This window comes from Lissotriton vulgaris, chromosome 7 (genome assembly GCF_964263255.1).
Source record: "Lissotriton vulgaris chromosome 7, aLisVul1.2, whole genome shotgun sequence".
Lineage (NCBI taxonomy): Eukaryota > Metazoa > Chordata > Amphibia > Caudata > Salamandridae > Lissotriton > Lissotriton vulgaris.
In genome coordinates this window covers 1428038852-1428063730 of record NC_141695.1, presented here as the reverse complement: position 1 = coordinate 1428063730, position 24879 = coordinate 1428038852, and the positions used below count along the sequence as shown (strand labels likewise).

Here is a 24879-nt window from a genome sequence, read left to right as displayed (position 1 = left end):
GTGGGGGAGCAGAGCTGACGTCAGCCCCGGGGAGGTGGGTAGGAGGCCGAGCTGTCAGACGGTGGCAGGTATTAAAAGTCACATTGCAGGACTGCCCCCCCAGCTATGGATCTCACCTTGGGCTTTTCAAACTCCCCCGCGCCGCCGCGTGTTCCCGGGAGCTTCCAGGTGCTGCAGGCGGCTTACCCCCGTACCTGGCCCCTGAGTCCCACGCCGGAGGAGGCGGGCAGAGCCGTTGGCGTGCACCCCCCTAGGCAGGGGGACCACGGATACATGAAGCCCGGGAGCTACCCATCCACTGCCGGAGAGGCCAGGTACCCCGGGTACATCAAACCCGGCATATTTATCCCCCCTTCCAAGCAGGCGGACCCCGTAAAGCTGGGGGGCTTCACCCCAGAAAAACAGGAGATGTCAGTCGACAGCAGCAGCCAAACGCACCAAGAGCGCAGCCCGGCCGTGAATCAAGCAGTGTCTGCTTTCACAAGGCCCCTACACAGCACCCCTGGAAGCATCAATGAGGAGTCTGCTGGCCCCCCGATGTCTCTGACCGGCACTCGTACAGTCCCGAGGCAGCAGGGGTATCCCGGAGCAGGGCAGGAGGACCCCGGACCTCCGACAGACACCAAGCAGCCGGAGAGAAGTAAGTTTGCAACTTGCATAAAACTTTTAGTGCATGGCTTGAGCGGGGGCCCCCTGCAAGTCTGTGTGGCCCCTAAACTCTCGTGCGTTACTCTATTGAAGGCTGGTGTGTGGGGTCGAGGTGCTGAATGCTACAACGCGTGCATGCTGTCTCTTGAAGCACCATGTTTTTGGAGGGAGGGAGTTGATGGGCTGTCTCATTGTGCACGCACAAGAGGCGCTGCCTGTCCACATGGAGGCTGCAAACCTCCGCTGACAATGGAAGGCAAAACAAACGGCCGGGGCGAGCGTGCCCTCGAATCCGTGCCAATGTGCCCTGAAAGCGGGGGCGAAGGCGTGATCGCCCCCGCATCGGCGTTTGCATCCGCGCAACTTTTGTTTCTCAAAAAACGCATGGGGAGGGAATGTTAACAAAAGCTACTCTGCCAACGGTTCTCCCCGCCCCCATTACAAACTGATATCGCGGAAAGGGGGAGCCCTCCCCGGGATAAAAGATCACCGCACTTCGGACGGTGGAGGGAGGAGGGGGTGAAGTGACGGGTGGGGATATCAGAAAGGGAATTAGGGGGGGATTCAAACGGGAGGAGGGGAAGAGCCCGCGCAAGTTCCTGTTTCTTTTTTGGAAACAAAGAAAACTCTGTGCTGGCATCTGTCAAAGAGTGATGGGAACCCGGTCCAGGACCGGAGCGTGAGGGACGCCCCCATGGGTACCCTAAGGGGTTGGGGGGGGGGGGGGGGGGTAACCTGTTAGTATGGGATTTCTGAAACCGCCCTCATGAAGCACCCCCCCTTCATCTGACTCGGGAAAAATATCAGTGAGTTGGAATCGGACAACATGGAGGCTGCGGGAGATTTAAAGACGCCACTCCCCCCTGCTTCCAGGCTGACAGCGAATCCTGCACCCTTGGGTCGATGGGGCGCGCGCAGTGCCCTGTTTGTAAATAGTGGTTTGTTCTCCTACCGCCCCCTTTCCAAAATGGCCTGGGTGCCTGCACACTCTTCTGACACGTGAGATTTCCATTTGCACGTAAGGGACAATATGACCTGTGCTCTTATAGGGTGCTGTGAGTTCTCGCAGTAACTGTTTTTATGGTGTCCGCATCCTATATACACTGACACTTAAGTTTTTTTTTTTTAAGGACAGTCCCCCTTTTACAGTGCATATATAGGCCCATTGACGTTAATCATTTCACTTGTACATGGACGCATTTATCTCTGGTCACTGTTAGCAGCTTGTCGTGTTTGAGGGGACCGCAAATGGACAGTTGATTTTCAAAACCTGCCCCCCTTTGGTTGTCATCAGTGTTGCCTCCCTGACGTCATCGGTTGTTTACATTGCACGCTCAGGAGGAGGCAACGTGCAGATAAGTTTGAGTACTTGTCCGTCTGTCCTCGCGCGCACAGTCTGCGCTCTGTGGAGGGGCGTCACGCAGGCCCCTGCGGTGCAGGGGGGGCGGGGGCGGTCATTCAGGGCACCCAAAACCGTGCACAGGAGCCCCATGCAGAAAAAAGTCCAGTGAGCATTGACTCGGGGCCCTTATCACATTCTGATGGGGGGTGGGGGGCATAATTTTGCTAAGCCCACTCGTTGAGTCGTGTTTTTGTTGTGGGCTTTATGTTAGGGGGCCTCTCTGCTGACTGCCAGGGAGGGCCTGCTCCCAGCTGCCATTTGCACACAGCAGGGGCTGCCTCTCCCCATCAGCTCTGAAGTTATCACGTACTCTGGCCCAAAGTCCCCTCCCCCTTTGAGCCAAGCCATTTGCTTTTTAATTAGTCAGAAGGACCTTCCATTTTCGCCCCGTTTTCCAGGTTTACATTTCAATGGGATCACACTGATCCCAGAACAGTAGGTGTCCTCCCACCCACATGAGTCTGAGCGCATCTTTCAAAATTTAAAAGTTATGTATTTAATGTGATTCTGTGACAGTTCTTACATACCAACGATCGTTTTTATTGGGGTGGGGGCGCTGTCGTGCACCATTCAAAATCTGCACATGGTGTTGGGTTGCAGATCCCAACAAAGATTTCTGCGCGTAAACATTTCTTTGTTTAGCGACTTCGCTACACTTTATCATAGAACAGTTACGTTTGCTTGTTCGTAAGACGCGGGGTCGAGGGCATTGATGGGCTAGAAAGTTTGGAATTGGTGGGGTGAAAGGAGCGAAGGGCAGTCGGTTGGAAGCGAGATTTTTGACAACAGGTTTCCATGACAGTCGGGCCTCGTGCCGGAGGCCGAGCAGAGGTTGGGGCTCCTCCCACCGTGACCCGCTACTTCAGAATTTCAGCACAGACTTACCTTTATTTTCCCCTTACATGTTTCCCTTATTTGGACACTCAATTTGTTGGTTATTTAATTTATCACCTGCCGGCAAACATTTTTTTACATGCAGTATTTTTTTGCTTTGGGCGTGCGTTCTTTTACAGAAAGTTAATTACTCAGGGTGGCGCCATTTAGATCGTTTCTTTTCCTTTCGCTAACACGATTTACTACTCTTCCAGGTGACAGGTGCTTGCGTTGGTCTCCCAAGGCTATACTTATTTTCTGAAACAGCATGTTACCCATCACTTTATTCCGATTGTATTTAAAGGTAGCTCTGGTGATGTCACAGTCAGTGACAACATGTGATTTCATCACCTTTGCCAACCTTTTGACACTGCCATACGGCATGCATTGCTTCTGTTTTTATGGACAAGGCCCACACGTTTTGTATTAATACTTAATATATAAACCCGTTTTGAAATACTTTGTATTTACTAATACTCGTTTGTGTACTTTACAAAAATCACCCTGGAGCAATTGGGCGATGTTTTGTTCTGTATCCCACCCCACGGCTGTGTGTGTGTGGGGGGGGGGGGGGGGGGGGTGGAGATAATTCCACCCCAGACTGTCCACTCCCCCCAAAAGAAACACCTAACTACCACACAACAAAAACCCAATACAACCTGCTGCCTTATCGTGGCAAGACTACCATATGGCTAACAAAAAAGCCATCAACCTTTTCCTGCCTGATCTATATAAAATAAAACACGATCAGAATGAATGAAAGTATTAAAACAAACAATAAAATCTTTAAATAGGGTTGATCACACACATTTTTTAAACCTCAACCACACTCTGCACTGCTTCACAAGTGCCGTTTCCGCCCAAAGGACCAGTGAACAGTATAAGTAACCTACCGCTAAACGCCGCCCCTGAACTTAACCTGCCTATCCAGCCCCGGAGACTGTTCCAATTGTGCAAAGACACCCAGGGGGAGACCAGCTATAGCCATGCTCTCCCTGGGTCCCTGCATGCATTCTCGTCTGCTTGATCCCTTGAGCCCCATCTTTTGCTCAGAATTCCTGGGCTACACCTCTTCTCATGCACTCGTCTGCAAAAAAGGAGTTAATCAGACCACATATTTTTCGACCCTTTCACCCTTTTCAGTGCTTCTTATCTGTCACCTTCGCCATAGGTCTACTCTAAAACAACCCTCTTTAACCCAGAAGTCGAGCCCATCATCACTGCCCCCCCCCCCCCCTCTCAATGCCCTTGGCTACGCAGTATCACGATCAGCTGGATTGAATCGGATTGTACCTCAGGCTAGTTTATTTTCAAATATGATCTGATTAGAAGAAAGACACTGAAGCAAATCAAATTTCATATGAGGTCAACTGAAAACAAGAACTTCTAAAGTCTCCATACTTGCGTAACAGCCAAAAAAGAAATGCATTCCCCCCAAAGATCAACAAGTCACCCGACTGTCCAAATGTTCTTTTTTTTGGGAGGGGGGGGGGTCTCGTCTTTAAGTCTCTCTATTTGTAATGTAATGATGTCTTGTAAAGCGCCTGAATCACCCCACATGGGGTATCTCCGCGCTGTAGACCGCTGGGGAACCCGTCCTGGCTTTCCCTGTGTGATGGTCCCTACTGGGTATCTCCAAGGTGAAACCAGGCATCCCTGGCGTATGCGGGGGGCCGTTGTGGAGATGCGGCAAGCTAATGCCCAGAGTTGCCGAGTGTGATCTCTGGTTAGAGTAGGCACCAAGGCGAGAATTATCGAGTCCGCTAACCCTGGTCCACGAGCCTGCCGTGTCGGGAATTGAACCCTGGTCATGGGCCGTCTTCTGCTTCCGGGTCTGCCGCCTCTAACCAGTGAGCCACACCACTCCACTCTATACATACCTCACACATGATTTCTTGAAAATCCTGGGCTTTATTTGAACAAAATCCAGAAACTCAAGATTTCTGGCCCATCTGCTTTTAGAACGTCCTCTAGGCCAGCTTGTCTCCTTGCCCTCCAGATACTCACAAGATTTCCCCAAACCTCTGGCTGTCCCACAGACTAAAACTATGACTATTGCGTGATAGAGATATGCGAAATGCGAAGCCCAGTAATTTTCTCTATGCAAACTCTGCTTCTTGCGGTCTTCTCCTCTTACTGGATGACTCCTGCATACCCTCATGACCTTAAAGTTCCTACTGATTCCTTGGATTACTTTGAGGTGGAAGTCCTGCCTTTCTTGAGTTACATGATCCAAGTTTCCTTCCTTGGTTTGTTTCTAGTCATTCTGCAAATTCGAGCTGAAAACCTCCACAGACTGGATCTGCCTTGGTAGATGTCATCACCCTTCTTTCCCTTAATCTACTGTGCTTGCATTGCTGATTATCTAGACACTAGATCCATGCACCTGGCCATAAACCGCTTGCACTGGGATCCAGTCTTTTGATGAGCTGGTTCCAGTCCTTCCTCTCGAATGCCTCTCCAAGTTTGCCAAGGGCCTTTTTTTTCTGCCACTCCAATACCAATACCAGTGTAGTTCCCCCATGTCTTCAGCATTGATGTAACAACTGCAATAAATCCGTAGTGGTCTTTTTAAGCTAACAGCACTCAGTTATACTCTGGCAAGGGGTTCCTCCAAAAGGAATATGCTCGGTCGTGACATTCACAGACTGGTAGGGCCTCATTCTTCATGTTTGCTCTCTGAGCTCTGCTCGGTTAGTAATGTCCAAACACATCAACAGAAGCTTTGGTGTCACACCAAATCCAGAATTTTCCTTCACCATGCTCATTAATTTGCAAACAAAACAGGTGATGGACCGAATGTGGATCAATGTCACACATTCACCCCAGTCCAAAGATCTGGGCCCAAATCCATCGTTTTTTTGCACTCCACACTACCCTGGGTTAGACAATGGCGATATGCAAATCAGCTCTGACCCTGTGCCCCATGGGAACAGTCCAGTCCGAACTACAAAAGCCATGTCCTTCCCAGAACGGAATCAAGCATCCGAGGACCGGACCGGTTTCGAGGTAACACCTCTCATCAGCCCGGCTAGCTTGACTCCACTGGTGTGGAGTGCCTGGGACCCACGTCTGAGCATCCCCAGCGCACTTATGGCGGAATTTGCAAACAAAACAGGTGATGGACCGAATGTGGATCAATGTCACACATTCACCCCAGTCCATGGGCATCTTTTTCAAGCTCTGTATTCTATAATGTATTTAGAATATGTATCACCTTTTCTAACTCACACCAGAACCATCACACACTGAGGGAAAGAGTCTCCTTCAAGGCACTTTGTGTCGTTCCTATAATCTAGAATTGGAAAGGTCCTCATTACTTCCTGAATAAATTGTACAATCCGAAAAGATGCCTCTGGTTCGCAGGGACAGCTTGGACGGGGATCCACAAGATAAAACGAGCATGTTTGGGTGGATGTGCCGTAAGCTACTTGACAGCTTGACCGCAAAGTTGTGGAACTCTCTCCCTGCTAAGCTATTTTCTTTTTTTTGTATAGACAATTGTAGCACTGGGTTCAGTTGTGGAAGCCTGTCGCGGGTACACTCCGAATGGAGTAACAATGCACTCTATAAAAACTACTTGCATATCATAACTCCCACATAACAATAACTAATGGGAAAACAAAACTACTCCTTTTCTTAAAATAACTGCCTAAATAGGAAATGCATGGATCAGTAGGCCATTGACTTTCGAACTGATGAACATCACACGTTGGTATTTATGTAGTGAAGACTACATAAATCAGCAGAAAGGAGTTCAAGTTCATCTGGGAGTGGTGTGACAGGTTGGGTAGAGCTTGTAATCCTTCCTTTGGGTTCCACAGCAACGACGTGATAAGTTGTGGTTCAAGTGTCACTTTTTTGTCCCTCCCTGTCAAGATTGCCAGAAGTAATGGTTTGCTTCTGGTATTTTTGTTTCCCTCCTGTGCGTTGACTGTGCCATTCTGTCAGTGTCTTCCCTTGAGCAGTGTTCCTTAGCTGCAGAGACGTGTTCTCTTGTGCTATAGCTTTGCCGGTTCTCCTCTCCTCGGAGTTTCCTGTGGAGCCATGCCGGCCCCTCCTTTATTCTCTGTCGCACACCGATATCTTAAGCCAAACCCCGCTCCTCCCTCCCGGCTCGAGGGACCGGCGAGAAGGCTACTGGCTGTAAATTTCCTGCGTGATGTGGGTGGGTGTCGTTATTTAATCTAGCCATTATATATTTGTTTTTTATCCCGATTTAAGAGGCGGGCTACCATTTTTTACAAGCCTACAGAAGTAATGGAGCCTACAGCTTTTGGTGATGCTGCGAATTGAAAGGGGTAAAACCCAGCTCCGTGCTCCCAAAAAACCGCCAGCATGCCCATTAAAACCTGCATAGTGCTCTGAAAAGCATGTCTGGAAGCAGCAGCTGGAAAGACTGACTGACTGACCTCTGTACCACATTAGGTGTACTGGTGAAGTAAAGGATGGCACAAAGCTCCGGTTACTCATGTATGTCTTGCTTTATTTCTCTTGGTGGCTTCTTCGTCTAAAAAGCCACACGGTTACTCCCACTAACCTAGATCCAAAGGCATGTGGCTTCCTGGGATGTCGTCATTGGTCCAAAACTCATGTGATGTCATTTCTGGTAGTTATGATGCTGTTCGGTGACTAAATACTTGCATCGTTTCGCTCTTTATTTTGACTAGTATATCTATCTTCCCCATTGGGATTCATTTTAGGAAATGGAGAATAGTTTTATGGCGGGGAGATTCTGTCCCCACCTCCCCGAAAATGTCTGGCAACATTGTGGGTCGGTCTGTGGCAAAAGGTTTGCAGTCTTTGGAATCTCGGACCGCACTTTGGCGCCGTCACAGCAGGCCGTCACCCTCCTCGCGGCGGTTGGGGTTTGGGAGAAAATGCCAAATGCGTTTTCAGTTATCCCAGCTTTTGACCTCTTGGGAGCACACCTCTCTGCAGCGGATGCATTAGCCGATGGAGAAGAGTTGTACATACATTTATTTGGCTCGAATCTAGGACACTTTCCGGCGTGTTGTTGAGACTTAATTACTTTAGAAACGGTTTTCCCGTGCACCTGCGTTAAGTGTGTGGTGTCACCCCAAGCCAGGAGGGCAGACAGCAGGGGTTTCTTCACTCTGCTACTTGGTGTTTATTTCACAGGGACCCCCACCTGCTCCTGGAGCCGCTGAAGCGAGGAACGCCCACTGCGCATCCGCACGTGGGACACTTCCGGCTGCTGGGATGCGAGTGGAGAACACGGTCAGCTGCACGCGCCTCCCCCGCGCGCTGGAGTCTAGTCTAGTTAAAGCTATTTATCCTGCTGTATGGGAAGATGCAGTGGCTGCTGAGACCACGAGGGAGGCCCAGCATTATATAGCTGATCTAAATAGAGTACCGTCTCTTCTCTGCGTGGCTGCCTACTATTTTTTTCCCTCACTGGGGCGGCGTCTAGATTAAATCGTGTATATATTTTCTGTGCTTTTTTTTAAACAAAATTAAATGCGCAGTAGCCAGGTGACCGTATGCATTAAACCTATCTGTAGTTTTCTGCAGTAATTACCAACGCGGTAATGCTTAGAATTTTTTCCTTGGTTGTTCCATCCTCTTTCTTAACTGTCCTTAACCGTGAGATGTATACTGCTTTAAGAATAAGATCTCAATGGAACATTTTTATACACGTTGCACTTGATGCAAGGGCAGAGATCATAATTTTCTAGCCTTCACATCATTCTCCTGTTCACCCCTAGTCTGAGGTTCGGCACGGATCCTCTAAATTAGCAAAATGGAGGCCTGGTGGAGAACACAGTCCATTTTGCTTCACGGGGTGCTGGGAGAAATTTGCTGGGTATCTGTGGTCCTGGTCTATGCTACGAGGTCAGGAACACCGATCGATCCTAAAGCTCCTATCCACTTGTATGTCCTCTTGTTCTTAGGTTAATCATTCAACAGTGTGATGCCACCATGTTCTAATGACTATGTAGAAGCCCCCCTAGGTATATGTAAGGTCTAGGAGCGGTGGGGGGGGGGGGGGGGGGGGGGGAGAGACTCACAATACAATATTGTTACAAGAACAAGCTCCCACCCGACCTATATTGCTTTCCCATTTTCTCTAAATTCAACTTTATAGAGTCTCGGGCAAGCTCCAAGGATTTTCTCTACACACCAGTTTCTTGACATTTTTTCTTTTTGTTGCTTTATTTGTATATTTTTCTTAGTAGAAAAATAAATTATATCCACATGTGTTTAGTTATATAAATATTTTCAAATACATTTATCACTAATGATACAATTCAATAGTGTTGCTCAAAATTATGCAACAAAACAATTAAACATATGGTTCAATTTCAAATGAGCATTTAGTACATACAATAGATGGACATAACAATATAACCAATATCATCCCCTTCATACATAACCCATTCTCTGCTACTCTACTGTCATACTACACACTCTCACTGTCATGCTCTCTCCCAGATCAACACTACATACACAGGTAGACAAACATATGGGGGCTATAGTGTTCCCTCTATTGCTGTGCTGGAACCTGGGATATCAGACACTCCTGGCTGACGTACATTTCAATGGATCTAGTTATTAATATCCATGTTCATCAGGGCCTTTACACAATTGATTATTTTACACATATGTACCGATATGTAATAGGTGATGAATATTGGGGAATCTGAATATGGACTTGGGTCCACTGTCAAATCCACACTAAGTCTGCCCGCTCTGTGGAATTTGTGGGCTCTGCAATCTCCGATGGGTCACCCTCACCTACCAAATTGGATATCTATATCGCAGTAGTAGGGTGCCCAGAGTCTGGTCCTGTCCTAAATTTGGCTCTTCCCAATAAACAGAAGCAACCAGCAGCTGACCACGGTTTCGCACATCCACTTCGTCTGTTTCACAATTATTAGGCGGTGCGGCTACTCTCACCATCCGCTGCCAAGGATGTATATCAGACCAATGGTTATGTAAGAGCAGAGAGGCGCACACAGTGAAGTCAATAGTATAAGGGAGTCCAAAAAGAATTGTAGATCTTCGGTTCTTATTTGTAAAAGTTTTCTTTATTTTCATGTACAGCGGCACAGCCAACGCGTTTCATTCCCATTCGTGCCTTGGGAATTTCATCAGGGCATGTTTTAGACAGTCTAGTCTTTGCGGTTGCTCTCGATGTCGTACTTCTTCAAGAACAATTTGAAGGACAGTCACAGTAGGTCACAATGTGTACCTGCAGGATGCTTTGTGTTAAGGTCCAAGTGGAATGAAGGTCCAAGTTCCCACGAAATATCAGGTCACTGTCACTATGATAAATCAATAAAAGTAGAGATTCCGGACCCCTGTACGTAAGAGGTTAAGCGGATATGTGAGAATTGGTCCTGTATATATATATATATATGTTAAAAAACCATATTCTTGTAGTCATAGTCCTGCCTCGGGGGAACTCCGAAGGGGAGTCTGAGCGCCCAACGAAGTCTCCGGCTTCAATAGGGTCCGCAGAAGCGTAGTAACGCCACGGTGCCTTAGGTATGGCCCCCGTTCTCCGCTGCTCCTCCTCCTGGAATATTGGACGCCTAAATTTGGCTCTTCCCATCTACATGGAGGATGGATGATGCATATATAAAAATCCTAGTTAGCATTCTCAGATAGTCCTCCTGCAAGCAAAAAACCTGTTTACTAATATTCTTTTTATGATCTTCTACCAGTGAGCCTTTTCAGTATTAGTTCTCTTCTTTCATTTTGAACTATTGTGTTTTGAAGTGACCTTAGGCTATCTTCTTGGTTGATCACAACAGAAGAGAAAGTGGGTTTTTACTTGTTAACCTCTCTCTGTCTCCAGCCGGAAAACTCCTAGCTCGTGGTTCACGAATCGGGGGAAAGATCATGTTCTAATGATAAATCTCTCATTAATTGGCAATTTGGCCGTGGTTTTTGAAACCCCTTCTGCTTTAGACTTGCCCTTTGTCTTTGGTATATTTTTATATTCCCGGACGAATTTTCAGAATTTTTGCAAAGCTTTGTTTGGGTGTGATAAAAAAGAGTAAGAATAAAGAAAAAAAATGGTACGTGTTAAGAGTGGCTTCAGCAGTGTGGCTATTCTTTTAGGCGTGTGCTTTGTTAAACAGTTGGCAAACTGAGCCTCGGATTCCTCTTTGAATTTGAGGCTATCAGCAAGCGCATCACACTGTGTCACAAGTTAGTCTGTTCCTTTGACCCCCAGAAAACTTCTACCTATCCAAGTTCCTTTAGTTTAGTGACTCATGGGAATTTTTCCACACCTAGTGTTTAGACTTTTTTTCCCCAGTATACAGGACAATTCTCAATGTCTTAAAGGACAAGGCTTACAAATCGCTTTTCCTTGTAGTAGTACAAACTAAGGAGTTGAATGTCTATTTAGCTTTGTTTACAAATAATTTCGACGTTAGTGCTTCTTGTCTAGACTTCACGTGAACACTGTATTTTGTTTTCTCCTTTTCAGTGTTTGGTCCAGACAAGCCCATGGACTTCTCTGCTATGTCAGACAGTGACCTTGCTGATGAGGAAGGCAGCTTCACCATGGACCTTTCCATTGACCATGGTAACCCCAACAAGAGGAAGCGCAGAGGGAATCTGCCCAAGGACTCAGTAAAGATTCTGCGTGACTGGCTGTTTGATCATCGCTTCAATGCCTACCCCTCAGAGCAGGAGAAGCTCAGCCTCTCTGGACAGACCAGCTTGTCGGTGTTACAGGTGAGTGGCGGAACATCAGATATGCAGTGGACACTATACCAGGGGCTGAATGTGCTTTTTACTGAAACCTGTGTAGTCGAGACATCCTCCTCATATAGAATCTTCCCACATTGTACATGACAAATTAAATATTACATCGAGTGCTTTGCGATGACACTCCTTGTTCAATCTAACAATATTTTATTTACATTTTTGGTAGTTCCACTCTATGAAGGTTTCAATGTCAAGCACGAAAATTGGGGAATCCGAAGTAACTCCTAGTTCCCAATGTATTAGTTACAAATATTAATTATTGTGCTTGGGTGACATATTTACCTTATTGAGAAACTAACGATTATTCTGAAAGGTGTATCTTAGATCTGGCTTGATAGCACAGCCTACTCTTATTTTTTTCACATATACATAGTGCTCCACCCAGAGGAGTCTCCAACTCTTTCACCTCATGGGATTGGCTATATGGTGTATCCTTCTTTTTTAGCTTTTTTTATAACTGTAAAGTGCTCCACACGCTAGCATTCACTTTTTTATCTCCTATATGCGTTCTGTACAGAAAAGTTCTTTCTTTTGCATGGCTACCCCTGCCCCCGAGGATTAGCACAGCATGTAGGTCTGGCCGCTAAACAGCATTTGTGCATACTTCTGTTTGCATACATTAGAACATCACTGGCAGACCTATTGACTTCCCATTGCTTCTTAATATTTAACTATATTGCAGGTCCACAAGTCTGTGACCTGGTGTTGGGCAAGCCACATTAGAGTTTTCCGCACACTTCATTGAGCACCGCAGACACTATTTTCTCACAGACTGCTAAGGAGCAATCCGTGACCAAAAGAATGTGTAGCCAGTAACCACATTTTTCACAATTTTGTGCAATAGACACATTTCTAACACTGCATCTGTTAAAACAAAACAAAACTCATCCTTCCCTAGAGCTCAGTGGTCCATTTTACTTTTTAAATTGAACAGTGTACTATGAACACTCCATCCCAAACATGTGCACATCTATCTGTTGGACTCGTACCTGTAAGCGTACTGTATCCTTACTTTTTTTATTCCCAATTATTGTAATTTAATCTCCTCGTATTCAGGAAAATGGTGCCAAGAGCTCACCCAAACCCATGTTTGGGAGTCTTCCTCTGAATCTTTTTATCCCAAAAAAATGTTTTTCAGGCTGTGAATCAGATCAGTAAACATTCCTCTGCCCAGTAGCTAATAAGAGTTCATTGTACAACGATGTCATCGATCAATGATTTTCACATTTGCTAATGTTTTATGGTGACAATGGCCGGCTTGAATACATTGTTTTATTCTAATAATTTCTACGTTATTTGATATATACCAAGGCAAAATAGATGTCATACACTTAGAAACTTAGAATGATTGACATAAAATGGTCCGATCATAACCTCCTGTTGCGTCAACCATAAGGCAAAGTTTGGATCCAAATACTTGAATAGAATACCCCCTGTTAATGGTCTGACTCCTCGTTTTCGGATCAGGTTGGTGTTTTGCTGCTTTGAGATATCTGGTTGGAGGGGGAGGTTTTGTTAGTGCCCTGGGTCTTTTCCTCAAAAGTCTTTGTGACTGGTAAACCAAGTTCTGAATTATATTTTGTTCTCGGCCACAGGGAGCCAAAGGAGTGCTTATCAAGTAGCCTTTTTCTCAGAGTAAAGCAGAAGGTGTTGCAAAAATTAGGCTTGATCTTTTCTATGGCGGTCAGTAAGCTTCACGTGGAATAGTAATCAAGGCATACCATTAACATGGTTCGGGTTAGGTACATCCTGGGTCTCTAGACCAGGCACAATTTGATGCTATTTCCTACTTACCTTTGTGGGAAGGGTGGACAAAGGTGAAATTTGTCTAATAGGACCCCAAGAGTGCTGGTAGAAATTCTACACCATAGCCCCATAGAATCCAGGAATGCCACACTACTCCTGCAGCTTTTTGTAAACCTTGATCGCAGGACCTGCCGCTGTCTTCCTACTCTAGGTCACCCCAATAACCCATACAGTACACTATATGAGCAGGTGTGGGCAGATTTGTTTCCTCATTGGATTGTTTCCTTTATGTGCAGGTGATTGGGATCTGTTTCACAGACCAGTATGGGATTTGCTTCTGGTTTTGTCTGCAGCCATGTAATTGGTCAGCCCAATGTTGGTAACTGATGATTGTGTCTTTTGTTTTCAGATCTGCAATTGGTTTATCAATGCAAGACGCCGACTTCTACCAGACATGCTGCGCAAAGACGGGAAGGATCCTAACCAATTTACAATCTCTCGCCGAGGAGCAAAGACGTCTGAATCTGTTTTGCCTCGCAGTACCTCTCCTGCCTCCGGCATAATAGTAGGGGCTCCAGTGACCACGCCTCCTGTCCCTACCTCGAGTCTCCTGGCCATGTCTATCTGCCCACAGGTTCTCTGCCAACCAAGCCCTCGGTCTACACCCAGTCAGCATCCAGTACTAGGTGACCACAGTATCGATCGAGGAGAAAAGCTACTTCTGCCACCTCCAGCACCAACATTCCGCAAGACGGAGCCAGAATCCAGCAAATTGCACTTTGGCTCCGGTAGCACAATGACGCTGTTGACTCGAACGGAGGCATCCAGCCCCACGAACGGACTCTTCAACACACCGCCTCCAACACCTCCGGAGCTCTTTGGAGATGACTTTAGTGGTTTTCAGCTTCTGGTGGAAGTGGCTCTCCAAAAGGCAGCAGAGATGGAGTCCCAGCGGCAGAGCGGCCAGATTCCGCCATCGTTACATCGAGAAATGCCACTGAGTGCTGGCAACTCCAATTAACATTTTGCACCGTTTTGGGAAGTTGTTGGAGCTCACTTTCACCTCTACTCCTTTTATTTGACATTTGGGAGTGGATGCTAGTCCAGTCAGTTTCCATGTGGCATTATGTTTACTGCTTCCAGGTTGTGCTGTGGGGGCAGCACAAGGAGATGTTGCTGATGAATGAGGGTGAGGGTTGCAGACTCATGATAGACAAAAAGAACCACCCTGTGCCTTTATTTCTCAGTCGGGGTAAACTGGCATTTTTGGACCAAGTGTTGACTTTTTTTTTTTATTTCCTCTTTTTATACAAGTTTCAAGTGGACCCAAATGTGTAAGATGTCTTCACTCCTCTACCTCCTGTCTCCCATCATAAAGGGATACTCAGAGCACGGTTGCTGTAGACTTACCTTGTCAGGGCTTGTTGGGTAGGGAGTACACAGCTGCCCTACCTGACCTCCTGTTTGCTGGTGGATTTTGGGGCACAGATGCAGGCTACGGAGCTGACAGGGGGGGGGTGCTGGTCTGTGCCTTGGTGATAACCCAAAAGGAACAGAAACAAACTGGAATCGGTCTACAGCTGTCCTAATCGAATAGTTTGACTTAATCTGGTTGTGGGAGCCCGCGCTTTCACGCGAGACCTTCACCACCCTGCACACACTTTGATTTAGAGATTGCTCTCAGTTCTGTCTTTCACACCTCTACAGTATCACCGTTTTTGACAGGCCCAGAATTCACTGATGCCTCCTGCGCAGGTTGTTGCCTCATAATCCATCATGTCTACATTGGCATAGCTTCCCTCTGGTAGGTGGATTTTAGGATCCTGTAAAGAGGCTGATTGCTTGTAATCACAATAGATAAACCGGGTGTGAGGTAGGGTGTAGGAAATGGGGTATTGGTGCTTTGGTCAAGATATTCGTGATACTTAACTCAGATTACCTCATTAACATTTCATTGTAAAACTTGCACAGTGCACTACACATAAATGGTCAGTCTGTTACAAGCATGTAGCTGGTCAGCTACCTTGTGCCCAGAACATGGAGCCATTTTAACTTGGCACACACGTTTCTCTGAAAGTCATACACTCTCAAGTGGGACAATTGTACGGAAAATGTTGTTTTCAGGGTGTTCTTTTTATGTAGACACCCGAGTTGAAGACTTGTGTATACATCTAGATAGGATGAGCTATGGACTAACCATCAATACCTTTACTATAACTAGTTTGTTTCTCGAGTGCCCCTCCAAATATAGATAGGTTATACTGCCCTGTAACAAGGCAGTTATGGGCATCTATTCTAGTTTCACCATGATGGCTAGGTGGGAATCTCTGGTCACTGACACTTCTGTGTTTTTTTACTTTGGCAAACATCTACTGTTACTTGACTGATCATAAAGTGAGATGGCGACCCACGTTGTGTTCTGGTCGCAATTCCCTGAACCAAAAAGCAGGAAGAATTGAAACACCCCTACTCCAGCATGTGCTTTGAGGTGGCTGCAGGCAGCATCTCCAGCTCCCTGGATCCAAGGGATAGAGGGGGGAAGTTCCTTTTACTGTTCCCAGTTGGGCTTTTTTTATTACTTTTTTATTGATTATACATTTATTTGAATTTTTTTGTATTCCAAAGAGGGGACATTTGGGGAAACCTTAGAATTAAAATTCTCAAAAGTAAATAAATGGAAACACTGGGACGCACACTACCTGTTTGAGAGAGTCGTAGCTCTGTTTGGATTTGCTCAGACCTGTTTTGGGAGCTTTTCTAGGATGATACAATTTGTGTTTTAGGTACTTTAAATAGAGCTCTATTTGAACTGCATGTCTGTTTATAAATTATATTTAACCACCATCCTGTAAGGCTCAGATTGATGGTCCGGAGGGTGTAAGACTCTCCTACTTTACCAATAATACACTAACTATGCTACCATTGACTCTCCAGTGCTGTCGGAGACTTTTAGGAGCTTCCTGTTCCCCTGACCCAGAGGGTTCTCAAAATCTCGTTTCCAGAGAGAGTTCGTTGACCCTGCTGCTGCTCTATGAAAAGCTTCTCTCAAAATGGATGACACGAGGCAGGCCTAGTGGGGTTGCCTAGCGTGAATGTGCATCTCACGCCCACAGCCTCTGTCTTCGACTAAATTCCCATGATAAATTCTGCAGGGCGTTGTGCAGTTTGTGCGTGGGCTTCTATTGGAAATGCCTCTTAACGTCTGCGTGTTGGTAGATGGGTTTTTCTTACTGAAGTGTATGTTAAAAATTTGATCGCATGCTGGTGTTACCTGCTAAAAAGTTTGGTTATTTTCAACAACCAGGGTTTGTACGCTGCCTATCCGTTTTATTCTTTCTAGTTCCTGATTTCCCTCTTCTCAAGGATTTCTTGTGAATAGTAGCTTGTCATCTCTGAACCCTTCTTGGAAACTTTTCCTAAAAGTCTCTGGTACTGAAACACCTGAAAAGTCAACCGTTCCAATTTTTTCCTGGTAGTCCTTGCGTCTTCAGTCGATGGCCTATGCTGCTGAGATGATGGGCTCCAAGTGCTTGTCTGTGTGCAATGTTTGGGGTCCCTGTGAAATTGGAGTTTCTTAACTTCATTGGTAGCTGGGCATGGGCACAGCTGGAGCAACGAAAACAGCAGGTGCCGGCATCGATTCACTGACGGCTTAGTGTCATGAAAGTGTTGTAGTTAGGGTATTAGTCCCCCCCACCCCCCAAGATTTGTCTAGTTCAGGTGGGGTCCGCAAGGTTAGATTGCCTGTGTGTAAACAGAAAATTTGGAAGGTACAAGAGTGAGTTTAGTACAATGGTTCCAATCTCGGAACATACCGGTCTGTTTTTGACTGCTACATACACCTGGTTTACAGTGTCATTTTGTTTACAGACCGTATGCTGCCATAAGACCATTAACTAGTTTTGCGTTCTGATGGCAGCTAAAGATATGACTGATTAAAAGTTCAGTATTGCCAAAGAAAGACTGGTGTAGGGTGTACAAACCGTGGATAGTACTGGGCTGTTGTAAGGCATGTGTCCATCTTGTATAACCCAACCTGGTTATTTGAGGTTTGTATTATCTGGGATGCAGTTTCTGGTCATCCGTGGTCTACGGCGTTTGCATTTACATTTTCAGGGATGGTCTACCCAGGATAGTGTGCCCTTGGCAGTCATGAACTTGCCATGATTGGAGAGCAGGGTTAAGTTTTCCACTTATGCCTTTGCAATCCCTATTAACTTGCACCCATTAGTAATTTGAAAAGAAGGAAAACTACTCTTATGTAAATCTTGAGTTTGATGCTCTACGGGTTCTGCTGCATTGATATTTCATGCGGGAGCTGACACTCAAACAGTACAGCGTGTGGACTCTGTGGTAGGCAATTTTGTGAAAGCTGCTAAGCTGGTGTCTCTGAAGAACCGGAAGGGATGAAAGGTCCACTTGGCCACTCCCGCACAAGGAAGCCTTTTCACCTTCAAAGACCTCAGCTTGGTGGTAATTCTCAAGACGTCTTCCGTTTTTGTGTTTGGGCATGAACGCAGTACCAAGAGGTTTGCGACTGGGCGTCGTGTCCTATGTTGTCATTTATGTTTAATGACTTCTGTTGCGGTCTAGAAAGAGTGGAAATGGCAGCGAGGAAAGGATTCTAGGTCTCACTGTTAAAAGTAATGTGAATTTTCATAAGACCCTGGGCTGTGTTTGGTTATCCTGTAGCCACTAGTCCTTCTCCAGAGATGAGCTGGTGGGGATTGAATGACACATTTTGGTTGGGCATTCTGTTGCACAGCGGCTGATCACGTAACATCAAACCTAGCCATCTATAGAAAGTGAATGTCTATCCAACATATTTTAAAAAATCGTACTTCAAGACTCCACCCCTTTCATTAAACTTTTATTGCTTAGTCACAGCTGTTCCTGTTTTGTGAAGTGTGCACAGACTTTCACATTGCACCCTTTTGAACCCACATGGTGTTGTGCAGATAGTTTCAGATAATCTAGAGGCCTTTTTGTTTGTTTTTGTTGTACAGAATTATGTTTTAGATTTAATAAGTTGACTTACCGTTGCATAAAATCACTTTATTCTCTGCAAGTGCTAAAAAATAAGGAGGAGGGGTCAGAAGGTGGTGAATCCAGCTGTGATTTTCGACAGCAAATTCTGATGGGGCTTGTCGGAGTGACTTCAGCATCCTTCCTTTACACTTAGACTTTAATAAATTACCTTGGAAAGCTTTGCTAGTATCTGAAAACCTCCATGGTGCTTGTGGCATCAATTGGTTAAAAATAAATAATTAAAGCAGCCCTCTAGTTCCATGTCGGGGGTGCGGGGATCTGATGATCAGGTACTGGAATCCTTTCTGAAGGACTCGTAGGCTTTCATTCTGTTGCAAGTTCGTAATTTGCCTCCCCATGCAAGCTAGTGCAATGTGGATCACAAGGTTTTTGTTTCGGAACTGTGACCCCATGTTGTCCTTTCTCTGCCAGTTGCCTGAGAAAGGGATGTCATCTTTTCATATTCCTTCAATATAGGACCACTTTCTGTGCTATGTTTCTGGGATCATCACATTTGCTAAACAACGGAGTGATGCAGCGCCTTATCCAAATGCTAGGATTTCTTCCATACATTTGGTGCAGATATTAGATTTTTTTTTTTTGTATTAGCTTTTTTACCCTCAATCAATTTCTGGGCAGAGATCCCCACCCCCACCCCGAACCCCCCCCCCCCCCCCTCCCCCCGCCATTGTCGTCAGTATCCCATGAGGTGTTCTTCACCTGCCACTTTGTAACAGAGTTTGATAACTGCTTGGTTGCTTAGAACCTTCCAGAACAAAAAGGGGAGTCCCTGAAGTCCGCAGTAGATGTGAGGCGTGGCTGCTCAGCTTCGTGTGTTTTTAATGCATGGATGCTCAAGGAAGCCCATCAAAGAAATGATGGTGCGGTGTGGCAAAGACCAACTTTTTATTGAAAACAGTATTCATTGCCTACAGCATTTTGCCAATTTGAAGGTTTTTTAAAGCAGAAATATTTTTTAAGAGCGATGAACAGATCTTCCATTTTACAAGGCAGCAAAATAACTGCTCCAGGAAGTATTTATCCACGAAAAAACACACTAAACGTTTTTAATGTGCCCCAGATCAAACAATCCCGCTCTTGCCCCTCCACCTGTTGATTGAATTCCTTAGTGCACTTGTATTAGGTTGTGTGTTAACCAGGACAGACTAACCGACTCAGCACCACTAGTGGCTGGCATCTGCAAAGCATGCAAGTATTAAAGTTGTAGTTCTAGACTGACATTTCCCGTCATGCTTTGGGCAGGGTTGCTCCCTTCCTTTTCCTATTCCAGACACACGCAACTTTGGGATGCGGGCTCTGTGGGTGTGCCTCATGGGTCGTGTGATGGGTGCAGATGCTGCCTGGCGTGTCATGAGTGGGCATTATGCTGACACATTCCATCTCCTTTGCCTGGAGATGTAATGCAGCTAACAGTTTAGAAAACGAAGGTTGCCCTTCGACTGTATCTTTATTAAGCAAAAAAACTACTGTAAATAACTCTGAAACCTGCTTTTGTTAAATAAAGCCTTTTATAAGATACCACTGGCTCCACGTTTTCTTTCGTATGCTATTAGCCTTGCATGATGCAGCAGTTTCAATTACGTCAACCACCCACCCCATTGAAATGCTTGAATGGAGTGTCCTACTTTTATGTCTTTTCCAGGAAGGAGTAGACCGGATGCGCTGCATTTGGCTGTCTCCTCCAAAATCAGTGATATTGTTAATTTGGGATTGTTTTAAGGTACTATAAATGTGATGTATATCTATTTCATCTAGATTTTAATGTTTTCAGCCAAGGTCTCTAGTCCTGGGAAAAGCTGATGATATTGTCTCATGAAAACTGCTTCCTTGTTAAGATTTGTGGGGTGGTAGTTTCATTAAGCTTTGTCAAACTACAGTCAAAATAATTCTGGAAAATACATTCTGAAAATTCACAAAAGGGTTTTTAAGCAACAAACAACTTATTTGGTGTAGGCATCTGTTGATTTCTCCATTCCATCATATTAAAAAAAAAAACGAAAGAGAGGTGATGCATGTCTCTTCTGTTTGGGCAGATAAATCCGCAGTGATATCGTGAACTTGAGTGAGTCCCTTGGAGGAAGATCCCTAAGGATACAAGCCATGTATTTGAAACTTAGTTCAATTACTTTTTTTTGTACCTCACATGTGTTCCTTTCACCCCTAGAGGGGTATATAATTTGAATAGTAAAACTCCTTCTGGATTGTTTATGAAGACATTAACTGGCAAGTTTTCGATTTACATATCAATAGGCTCAAGAATGGGGCCAATTAGTTCATGAATTAAATCGGGCCACAAATTAATGTAATAATGGCAGATCTATGGGTGTTCTATTCAATACAATTTTTTTTAGTAAACTTATAACCTAGTTTTACCTTCTAGTAGCATTTCATGAGTCTGTGAAATCCATATTTGCTGAATCATTTCCGTGAAACATTGGTGCCGCATTTTCAACCAATGTTGTCCACTACTAAGTTGTTATGGCAGTATAAATTGTATTATTTCAATGAACAATGGTGTGCCTGTCTCCTTGCATGTCAACAGTTTTAAAGTTCAGGTGTAGATTCTTCCCGTTAAGTTTCCCTTCACCATACCTAGAGTGACTTCTTATGGAGTGAAAGGGTCAAGAAACCTCCCATTCTTGTGGTCTTCAGTTGCAGGCTGCAGTTCAAGCTCCGTCGAAGAGATGTTGTGCTGTCTCACAAAATTATGTCTCCATTCCAATCTAGTATTGGTTACCATGTGGACAGGATTTCGTCCCTGTCCTTGATCAGGTGCCTATTGATTGTCTCCACTGCCATGGTTTTACATCATTTTTTGTATCAGGGTTCACATTGTGGGGAGTTTTCTATTTACATAAGAAGAGAGCAAAAGGGGCTGTGCCCTGACAGCCCGCAAGATGAGCAGTGGGGAGTTTTCTATTTACATAAGAAGAGAGCAAAAGGGGCTGTGCCCTGACAGCCCGCAAGATGAGCAAAAAGGCTGGCCGGCGAGTTTCAGAGGGCAGGATCTACCCTGGGAGTAATACACCCACAGAACCCCTGACTGACTCCCCTGCAGAGACCCTACAGGGCACAGGTGCTCCTTATTCCCCTACGCTGGACGATTTTTATTAAGCAATCTTAATACACAGTGAAGAAACAAGTCAAGAAGATAAAGTCCTGGGGGTATAATTTGCTGTCCTGTTCCTCTGAGTTCTAATATTGGGGGGGGGGTTGCTATTATAGCCAAACCTCAAATAGGCGTAGCTTTCGGATATGCATGGTAGGTGGGCACTGGTCGAGTTTGAGGCAGGATTTACAGTTTGTGCAATATATGGGTTGAATAAGGATGACCTGAAGACATTTGCGGATGTTGAGGTTGAGCTAGCATCCTGGTCGCACTCACTGGTCATTTGTGGAGATCTCCACGTTTGCCAAGCAATTGAGACCCGGCAAGCCCATCAATATCGGGGAGACACACCTGGAGTATATAGGGCCATGTCTTCCATTATGGACAGCTAAGGCCTGATAGACACATGAATTACAAGCATCCTAACGATCCAGGCTATACCTATTACTCCTGCACCCGTAAGAAATATGTTCAACTTGATTATTTTTTAATAGCAGTAGGAGTGTTAAGTACAGTTGAAATTTGGAAGCTTCCAAAGGTAATCTCCGACCATAGCCTCTGATTTTAGAGGTCGAGGTCCAAGCAGCTGCCAAATGCTGCCACAAGTGGACATTCGATAGGAAACTGCTGGCAAAGGCTAGGCAAGATGGCCGCTAAGCTGCTGTAGGAGGTAGTCGCACCTACTCCCTCTCCTGTATCATGTATGGAAAGACATGCTGAAATGAAGAGATATGTTGATTTTCCGGATAACTACTAGCAGTAAAGAAAGATCCGAAGCAATAAGGAAAGCACTGACAATCCTACGGGGCTACCTTGAAGTGAAACTGACGAGAACGCTTAGCCAAGGTATTGCTACACTGAGAAGGATGGCACAGCGCACAGGGGCAATCCCTAAATCAACAGCGTCAAGCAGAAGAACCGCTGTAGCAAGTGGAACCGTCCAAAAAACGCAGCCCAAGAAAGGAGAAAAGACAGAAAGAACCGCCAAGGAGAAGGAAAAGACTGAATCTAAGGGTGCGCTTCAGGCGGGAGCCGCAGTGTCAAAGGAACAACAGCAACAGAAGCGCCGTCAATCGGACAGCGGGGTCACGAAGCAAGCAAACAGTGTACCTGGTAAAGATCGTCGGCAGCCCACAGTCACGGAGGCTTTTGCAGCCAGGATGCAGCCGACGATTCTAATCACGGAAGACACAGCGGCCCCGGGCATTGAGACGAACACGGAAGCTGAACGCTGTAACCGCGAGGACGCAAGCACGGTGGTTGCCGGGCAACCGGAGTCTCAGGCGTGCGTGCAGGAAAGAGCCGCGCTCAGCGAGAAGGCTTCCGTGCCTGCTCCAGGAGATTCAGACGCTGTAACAGACGCTGTAACAGACACCGCTGCAGATGCTGCTACAGACGCGGACACATTAGAGCCGGAGGAGGAGGTAGGAGAGCTGATAAATAATAATAACAATAATGAGCAAATGCTGGAAGCTCTGTTAGAAATAGATATTGCACCTACGCCTGGGGACAGCAATACCCTAGTGCAATCCACCTGGGGAAGCATGAAAAGCGTAGAAAGTCGGGGTATTAAAGGTGGTAAAGGAAGGAGAATACGCTCCCCAGAGGCAGAAAAATTCTATACTGGGACTGAAGGCTCAGATTCCTCGCTGCGCTCAGAGGAAGAGGATAGTACTACTGATCTCTCACTAGGTTCTGAGTCTGAATCTGAAGGGTCCCATATTAGCGGTCAGAGAAATAAAGATACACAGCGGGAAAAAAGGCGCACTATGATAAGAAGAGATAGAGACATTGATAGAGCCGCATCAAGTACAAACAGGAAATTGTTATGGGACTATGGCAGTACCTCCAAAATGTACCAGGACCAAGAGATAGGCGACACCCTCGATAATCACTCTATAAATATCTCTCAAGATGCAGCCGAAGCACCACCACAAGCGACTCTGGATGGGATGTTTGCCATGCTAAAACAAATGCATATTGAAGCTCGCCTGGAGAGCAGGAGAGCTAGGCAGGATACTAAAAAAATACAGGCAAGCATCAGGAAAATGAATAAAAAATACGAGGAGGTGGAAGAAAGAGTGGTTCAGGTTGAGGAAAGAACCGGTAGGTTGGAGGACGAAGTCACAGACTGGCAGGCGGCTAAAGCGGAGCAAGGGAAAGTGATAGAGGATCTACAATGGAAGCTCGAGGATTTCGAGAATCGTCAGCGAAGGAACAACCTAAGATTCCTCGGACTAGAGGAAGGACTGGAAGGGAATGATCCAAGAGGGTTCATGGTCAAACTGTTGAAAGGCGCATACCCAGAGTCACACTGGCAGTGGGAGCTAGAAATCCAAAGAGCGCACAGATTCCCACTGACGCAGAAGAAAACAAGAGACAACAGTCAGAATAATCAGAAAACCCTTCCTAGGGCAATGCTAGTTTTTTTTGGAAATTTTTTGGCTAGGCAAGAAGTTATGGAATCTGCCAGACCAGAGAAAAAAAAATCAGTTGATGGGATCACATTTTTCACGAGGCCGGACTTTTGCCACACGACCGTTGAAAGAAGATGGAAACTTAGGCAACTAATCACCCCATTTCAACGTCAAGGCTCTGAAGCGTACCTAATGTTTCCCTCAAAGCTGAAAGTTGTCACTGGTGGTCGTGTTAGAATGTTCTTTTCAGAAGTAAAAGCAGGCGAATATCTCGCAGAAATCACGGAGAATCAGAAAGGAAAGAGAAGTAGGGAATCGGATCCAGTATAGGCTTTATATTTCAAGTTAGACTGAAGCACAGGAATATACGGGTAGGCTGATCAGGAGAGGGAGGCGACGCTGCAGCAGCGTGTAGCCACACATAGGTCATGACTGACCTATTTGCCTGTAGCAGGGGGGGGGCCTGTAAGGGGAGGGGGGACAAGGGGTGGGAGAGGGTGGGGGGGGGGAAAGGGATGGTGTAGAAGCTAGGTTATGCACAGCACAAGGAAAGAAGTTATGTGGATATAAACAGATGACAATAGATAGATTAAGGATGATAGTTGCGGAACTACCCTATGAGTTTAGATGGCGTTAAGAGTTGCAACCATTAATATCTGCGGTTTAAACGATGGAGGGAAAAGACAGAAAGTTGCAGCCATGTGTAGACTACTGAAATTGGACGTTATATGCTTACAGGAGACACATGTGAGAGGAAAGGATAAATATCTTATTGATCAATTAGGGTATGAAGTATTAGCATACACAAAACAAGATGTAAAAACGAAAGGGGTGGCAATTGTTGCAAAGAAGGGGATCATGGTGGTTAAGAAAAAGAAGGAGGATGA

The 24879-nt window shown here is 45.7% G+C and overlaps 1 protein-coding gene across 1 annotated transcript; it reads left to right on the top strand.

The window, feature by feature from the left end:
* On the top strand, positions 1-19977 carry TGIF2 (TGFB induced factor homeobox 2). The gene is made up of 3 exons (XM_086932211.1): positions 1-640; positions 11388-11638; positions 13827-19977. The coding sequence occupies exons 1-3, from the start codon at positions 106-108 to the stop codon at positions 14436-14438; spliced, it is 1398 nt and encodes a 465-aa protein (XP_086788337.1). The 5' UTR covers positions 1-105; the 3' UTR covers positions 14439-19977.
* The last annotated feature ends 4902 nt before the right edge of the window (positions 19978-24879 follow it).

What these genes read in the sequence shown, in the direction of transcription:
- TGIF2 (XM_086932211.1), top strand. Translation starts at nt 106, where the DNA reads ATGGATCTCACCTTGGGCTTTTCAAACTCCCCCGCGCCGCCGCGTGTT. An exon ending in CACCAAGCAGCCGGAGAGAA is followed by an intron (nt 641 to 11,387) that starts GTAAGTTTGCAA and finishes TCTCCTTTTCAG; the next exon opens with TGTTTGGTCCAGACAAGCCC. An exon ending in CCAGCTTGTCGGTGTTACAG is followed by an intron (nt 11,639 to 13,826) that starts GTGAGTGGCGGA and finishes TTTTGTTTTCAG; the next exon opens with ATCTGCAATTGGTTTATCAA.